The sequence below is a fragment of the Curcuma longa genome, unplaced genomic scaffold (genome assembly GCF_044706935.1).
Source record: "Curcuma longa cultivar G26 ecotype Majalengka, Jawa Barat unplaced genomic scaffold, ITB_CL_G26_1.1 contig_20046, whole genome shotgun sequence".
In the NCBI taxonomy this organism is placed as follows: domain Eukaryota; kingdom Viridiplantae; phylum Streptophyta; class Magnoliopsida; order Zingiberales; family Zingiberaceae; genus Curcuma; species Curcuma longa.
Genome location: NW_027431255.1, coordinates 1 through 7,552, shown reverse-complemented (window position 1 = coordinate 7,552; position 7,552 = coordinate 1). Strand labels below are relative to the sequence as shown.

Sequence of the window (7,552 nt, the reverse complement as noted above, 5' to 3'; positions counted from 1 at the left end):
AGGAAACAGCAGAAGCAATTTGCCGTGATATAGGTGTGTTTGCGCCTGAGGAAAACATAGATTCAAAGAGTTTCACGGGAAAAGATTTTATGTCCCTTCCATCCAATGAAAAGAAGGCTCTTCTGAGGCAAAATGGTGGTCTTCTCTTTTCAAGGGCAGAACCAAAGCATAAACAAGAGGTGGTGAGATTGTTGAAAGAAGATGGTGAAGTAGTTGCTATGACAGGGGATGGTGTGAATGATGCTCCTGCATTGAAAATGGCAGATATTGGCATTGCGATGGGCATTGCTGGGACAGAGGTAGGTTACACTCACTTTCACATTTTGGCTGTCCTCATTTGTTTCTTTTGGTCACAAAGGTTAAAGAATGAGAAGCAACAGAATGTACTCCATGGACCCAAATTGTCATTGATAAAAATTCACTTGTAAGAACAATAGGCAGACCTGACTAGAATAGAGTTCAAACTATAAATCTGTTGCCTGCTACTTGAATCCATTTTCTATATGGAAATTGTTTATATTTTCATCATATAACTTTATTTATGAACATACTATGGTCCATTTCCAACTACTTTAGCAGGAGATTTTTGATGCTTTTAGAAGAAATTTCTCCAATCCATCCGTGTTTTCATTTCTTGTTACAGAACTGTAAAGTTACTAATACGTGGAATTAAATATGGTTGCATCTTATAGTCATTGTTTATTAATGATCCTGTTAGCTTGATTGCTAATGTTGGATTTTTGGGGCTTTTTCTCTTTCTTTTCCTTTTTTTTCCTGTTTTTTTTGTCTTCTCTTATTTGCTTTTTTTGTTTTCTCTTTTTTGTGCACGTGTTATTTCTAATATATGGACAGCTTCTCTTAAATTTATGCTAAAAATATGGAATTATGATTGATATTTTGTTGGCTTTGTTTATTTTTTTTTTATGTCAGTTTGACTTCTGACAAAGGTCTTTCTTTTCGATACCTCTTTTTTCTTATCTGGGTTTCTTCTAAGCCTTTCAAAGTTCAAATTTTTGAGATTGTAAGTGCCACTTAAGTAAATGGTAGATTCTCTTCATTCTACTGGTAATGTTTTAAGCTGTCTTTGAGAATCAACACTAGCAGTTTATTTTACCAGGTTGCTAAAGAAGCATCAGATATGGTGTTAGCAGATGATAATTTCAGTACAATAGTTGCTGCAGTTGGTGAAGGAAGATCAATCTACGACAATATGAAAGCATTTATAAGGTTTTATTATTGTTTAATTGTTTAATTTTTCAACATGTTTATTTTTCTATATATTGGATCCAGTATTTTCTTATGTTAACCTATCCTAATCACTGGTCATTCATGTTGTATAGCTGTATGGACAGTACTGAAGTGTTTTTATGCTGTGGATGTTCACATTGTTTTGATGCATAATTTAGTAATAAGAGTTAATACGTTGTTTTCTTTGTTGAAAAAAAGTTAAAGTCTATATATAATGCAATTGCATTTGTCATGAGGACAAATGAGAACTAGGAGAAAAAATCTGAAGCAACATAGATGAGAAATTCCAGGTTTAATACTTTAGCCTTAACTCTTACTGATGTGATTTACTCTGTACAATACTTTTTTCAATTTATAATGAGATTTTTTTTATATGTTTCTTCTTGATAAATGAAGGGGAGCCTTACTGTAACGGTAAAGTTGTTGTCGTGTGATCTTGTGGTCACGGATTCAAATCGTGGAAATAACCTCTTGCAATGCAGGGTAAGACTGCGTACAATAGATCTAATATGGTCCGACTCTTCCTTGGGACCTCACATTGACGGGAATTTCATACACCGGCCTATTCTTTTTTTTTCTTTTTGATGAATTTTGTAAGAAGATTTCTGACTGATTTGAATTTATTTTGGATCAACTTATATATTGTACATCTTCTTAAAATTCCCCTCCTAACTTTTACATTATATACCCCATAAAAAAAATTCTCCCTCCCTCCAGCTGAAAATCCTAGAGCGTCACTGCCTACTCTTTATTGGTTGGAAATTTCTATAAAAACTTTCCAATGTAGATCTGTAAGACTATTCCAAAGGGATTGTAAGGTTAATGAACAAGGGTGGGGTGCAGGACATACATATTAGCTTAGCATACAATAGCCTGACTTTCCGTATTAATACTGGTTTACTATGTTTTTCGGCTCCTCCCCCCTACCTTTTTTCTATATTTCCAAAGAGAATTATGTAGATCCTTTCTCTATACCCCATAAAAAAAATGTTTCCAGCTGAAAATCCTAGAGCGTCACTGCCTACTCTTTATTGGTTGGAAATTTCTATAAAAACTTTCCAATGTAGATCTGTAAGACTATTCCAAAGGGATTGTAAGGTTAATGAACTGGGGTGCAGGACATACATATTAGCTTAGCATACAATAGCCTGACTTTCCGTATTAATACTGGTTTACTATGTTTTTCGGCTCCTCCCCCCTACCTTTTTTCTATTCTTTCATTTCCAAAGAGAATTATGTAGATCCTTTCTCTATGGACTAGTTAAACGTGAACTAGTTTAAATGGTATGACTAAGTGATAGTGAGGTTATAGTATTTTATTAAAGTGCATGTAAGTGTTTGGTCATCTAAGAGTTCAAATAATACTATCGGTGCTTTAAGTGAAGCCCTTCATTCTGTTGGATATCTAATTTGTATTGATAGTGAGGTTATATTATTTTATTAAAGTGCATATAAGTGTTTGGTCATCTAAGAGTTCAAATAATACTATCGGTGATTTAAGTGAAGCCCTTCTTCTGTTGGATATCTAACTTGTATTTAACAACTTCCATATCTCTTTTTGTTTCGTGATGATCTTGGTGATGTCCATTCATTTTTCCAATTGCAGATACATGATCTCCTCAAATATTGGTGAAGTTGCTTCCATATTTCTGACAGCAGCTTTAGGCATTCCAGAGGGACTGATTCCCGTTCAACTTCTGTGGGTCAATCTTGTTACAGATGGACCTCCTGCAACTGCTCTGGGATTCAACCCCCCTGATAAAGATATCATGAAGAAACCACCTCGAAGAAGTGATGATTCATTGATTACTGCATGGATTTTATTCCGTTATATGGTAAGACTTTTCTGTTGGTGCAGTCTATGCATTTCTTCCTTTTAATATCTATTTGAATGAATCTTGTAACCTTGTTTATACTAGCAATATGAAAGATCGAATAATGGCTAGGAGTAATGAGAAAGAAACCCTCCTTTGAATTGCTTCCTTAAATCACCCATACATTGAGAGGATGGTTAAATTTGTATGCATAAATTTTTTAATTGGTTTTCTGTCCAATATTGGCCTGATGAGTTATGAAGGATCAATGCTCAAATTATCATCTTTTAAAATATCCACCGTCCCTCTTTACTCATTTAGGAAAGAATAAAGGATGATCATTATCAACTTTTGCCTAGCTTTAATCCTTCCTTTGAACTATCTACACCCTAATGGTCCCTAACCATTGGCTCCCATTTTTTTTCGAAAGAGAACACGATTATGGATGCAAGAAATTCACCAATAACAATCTTTTCTGTTCAACATCTATTGTTTCTGTTTCTTATTTTTGGGAATTGATTTCATTGGACTCTCTTTGTTTTGGTTCAGAACTGAGCAGTCAGTTAACATGTATATTGTCCAATTGTCATACTTGTTTCACTTTGCATAGGGTTTCAATCTTTCTCTTAACAGCTTATTTATCTTCATCATGTGCTCAACAAAAGAACCATCGATTTTTATACTTCCAATATTTGGCTAAACATGATTTTTCAGAAATTCTTTGGTCTGGTCAATTATCATAGCGTTCTTATGCTGGTGGTATCTTGGGGGTATTTTGGTATCCATGCAAATTAGTGCATGTTTTTGGTCATGCATTGTCTCTGGATGTAAATGACATGAGGTTCTCGATGTTCTTTGATTCTTGTTCCAGTATCTACTGATTCCTGTTAATGATAGAAAAACATGTCTTGAGATTCTGGTTCTAATTCTACATGCATTTATGTTTTTTATGGCTTTATTGAATGTTGAGGTGTAATCTCAGGTAACATTTACGTTTCGAACGATCATGCATACTTATGTCACTCATTTATTGAAACATATGTGCCCTAGCTGACCTTGCTTTTCCATCTACAGGTCATTGGACTTTACGTCGGGCTTGCGACTGTTGGTATCTTCATTATATGGTATACTCATGGTTCCTTTATGGGGATTGACTTGAGTGGTGATGGCCATACCCTCGTAAGATATTCTCAACTTTCTAACTGGGGAGAGTGCCCCTCATGGGAAGGCTTCAAGGTCACACCATTCGTGGCCGGAGAACGCCACTTCACCTTTGATGATAATCCTTGTGACTACTTCCAGACTGGTAAGGTCAAGGCAATGACACTTTCGCTCTCCGTATTAGTTGCGATCGAGATGTTCAATTCGCTCAATGCTTTATCTGAAGATGGGAGCCTTCTGACCATGCCTCCTTGGTCCAACCCATGGCTTCTCGTGGCCATGTCCATCTCATTTGGACTTCATTTCTTGATATTATATGTCCCTTTCCTTGCTCAAGTGTTTGGAATCGTGCCTCTAAGTTTCAACGAATGGCTCTTGGTGTTGGCGGTTGCGTTCCCCGTTATTCTTCTGGATGAGGTTCTTAAGTTTGTCGGGCGCCGTGCGAATTATTCAGGTGCCAAGAGAGAACCATCAAAGCACAAAGATGAGTAGGTAGATGCTAGAACATTTGGAGATGGCAATCAAATACACACCTCATTCATTTTTATGATGGGGGGCAAGTCAAGTTTGCTTCTCTCTGTTTTCTTTTCTTTTCTTTTTCTTTTCTTTTACAGTGGTTCGTAATCAGGGAAACCAGAGCAAGATTTACTCAGGTCAGGTAGGTCATGACATGCATTCGATAACAATTCTTATGAGACGAGCAAGATGGACTTTGGGCTATTCGAGGCACACCTGGTGCAGAATAGTGAATAAAATTGTATGGAAGAAGAGACGATGATAAGCAATGTAGCTTCTTGAACTGTGAACCTGATGAAATGTCAGTTGATCTTGTTGTCTTAGTTGACGCATTTATGTGATTAATGAAAACATGTTTAGATCTTTCAACTTTGATGGTACAATTTTGTTTCATTCTTGTGGGCAGTAGTATTCAGCGTTTCACCTGGAGTCTGGAGTAAGAACCAGCAGCTCAAACTGGAAATCAATCCTTCCAGAAAGGCAGGAATGCCAATGATAACAGCATTCTTCGCTTTAATAAGAGTAATGAGCACTTTTCACTGACCTTTGATATGTGGGTTGGGTATGACTTGATCTTGAGTTGGGTAGCATGACATGTGCTTAGGTCGAGCACAACCTCTATCTCATGTCGAGCATGATCTATGTGTTCAGTCGAGCATGATCCACTAGAACAATTTCAATCATAAAAAACTTAGAAAGGGACCAAGATGCTTCAACTCTAGTTAGTCTAAAATTTACTAAATTAACTTTAAAAAAATCCTAAAATTTTCATGTTTTTTTTCTCTCTCTCATTCTTTCAACTCAAATTCTCTTAATTAATCTCTCTATTTTTTATTATTTACCTTATAACAACCTTCTTTTTCAATTCTTAGAAGAGCATCACTAATATCATAAGCATACCACCACCTAATGACATATTTCTTTGCATTGAGATAAAATTTTATTTTTTTAAAACTTTATTAATTTTATTAAAATTATTATATAAGTAATTATAATATCTTTGAAATTTCTAACCCTTCAACTCTAGGGTTGGAGATGTTAAATCCTTTTAGGTCCATGAGTATGGATTTCAACTTAATTTATATTCATATCCTTAAGAAATCCAACAACTCCATCCAGTAGTTGGGTCGATGTCTTGTAGAGCTGTCAAACGGGCCAACTCATGGCTGGGCGGATCAACCCATGACGGGCTCATCATATGGCGGAGCGGGGCGGGCCAACCCACCAACTTGGCGGGTTGGAAAATATCCAACCCAACTCAACTCAAGGCGGGCCGTGGGTTAGGCGGATCAACCCGCGGGCCTATTAAAAATTAAAAAAACATATTAAAAATATTAAAATTTTTAAGTTTGAATTATAATTTAAATTGATTAAGTTGAAATTTTTAGATTTGAATTATAATTTTAAAGCTTGAATTGTAATTTAAATGGATCAAACTCACTAATTTATTAAGTTTTCTATTTTAATTTTAAAATTTAAAATAAATAAATAAACTTTCTCAACTCGCGAGCCAATCCAATCCGCCGCGGACAGATCCATGCGGGTCGCGGGCCTAGGCGGGTCAACCCATCTGAACCCATCTTAAAATGAGTTAATAAATTTCAATTCAACCTGCCTAAATTACTTGGTGGGGCAGACCAACCCGGTGGGCCTAACCTAACTTGACGGCTATAATATCTTGTGCCTAAAGTTGTTATTTAAGGTGGCACGAGGTTGGGCTCAGAGGCTATTATTATCCATAGGTACTCCAACCCCCAACCTTACCACCATCATCATATCAAAGAAATGGAAGCAAGCACCAAAGTTACAAACGTGACTGAGCTAACTCACACATGGAAGACAGGGAGAGGAGCATCTTCAAGCTAGTCATGGTCGTAAAGGTCACACTAGTCTAGGACCATTTTGACATTGTCTCTAAATATGGTGAAGAAAAGATCTAGTGCAAGAGTTGGAAGGAGATTTTGTTAATACAATTATGCTCTAAGTGTGATGTTCAACCGCATTGTTTTTAATGTGTTTGATTAGGTGCTTTGAGTTGTGTATGGACTTGATAGGAGACACATGAAGCTTCTAGAGCTTGTTTGATGACTTGGTGCGGCTAAGGTTGCTTGTTTTAACGGATCAAGGACTTTTGTAGATTGGAGAAGGATGGAATTGAATATCCGAGGAACTACAAGATGAGGAGCATTGAGGTTGTAGTGTTGATGATAATTGAAAAATAAGACAAACTATGTAAGCGAAGTGTGAATAATGACATGAGGAGCAAGCAATAGACATAGTGCATTGATGGACAAGTAACTGAATAGGAGACAACCACAGTCACCAAGTCAAGCTACATTTGGTAACTCTTAAGTGTTTTGAGAGACGAGTGACATATATTTTAGGATTCAGGTAATTTCTCATTTGGCATAAAACCAAACCAAATAATATTTCAAGTGTATTAGTCGATTGGAGGTTGACTTCAATAACAAACGGGCTTAGTCGACTAGTGAGTCAATTGAGACTTGATTTATTATAGATAGAAAGTTTGTTAAATTTCTAATTGAGTTCAGTTGATTTACTATGTCATTGAACAATATCTTTCTATCCGAGTAAATTATTATGACAAGAATCGACTAATTCAATATTGAATCAACTGATGTAGTGTAAATAGTCAACCACATCAAATCAATCAAGACTTAAGCTTTCAAGCTTATCTAGATGAGTCAACTAAATAATGTTGGAGTTCATTAGCATGAGGAATAGATGATTGGAACGATGAGAAATCCATTGATGGCAACAATTAGCAAAATTCAATATCGTGCAGATAAAGC

At 36.0% G+C, this 7,552-nt stretch overlaps 1 protein-coding gene across 1 annotated transcript; it reads left to right on the top strand.

Annotated features, from left to right (window-relative positions):
- The first annotated feature begins 8 nt into the window (after positions 1–8).
- On the top strand, positions 9–5,108 carry LOC141817313 (calcium-transporting ATPase 4, endoplasmic reticulum-type-like). Its single transcript, XM_074704989.1, has 4 exons — positions 9–299; positions 1,118–1,227; positions 2,855–3,083; positions 4,137–5,108. The coding sequence occupies exons 1-4, from the start codon at positions 90–92 to the stop codon at positions 4,713–4,715; spliced, it is 1,128 nt and encodes a 375-aa protein (XP_074561090.1). The 5' UTR covers positions 9–89; the 3' UTR covers positions 4,716–5,108.
- The last annotated feature ends 2,444 nt before the right edge of the window (positions 5,109–7,552 follow it).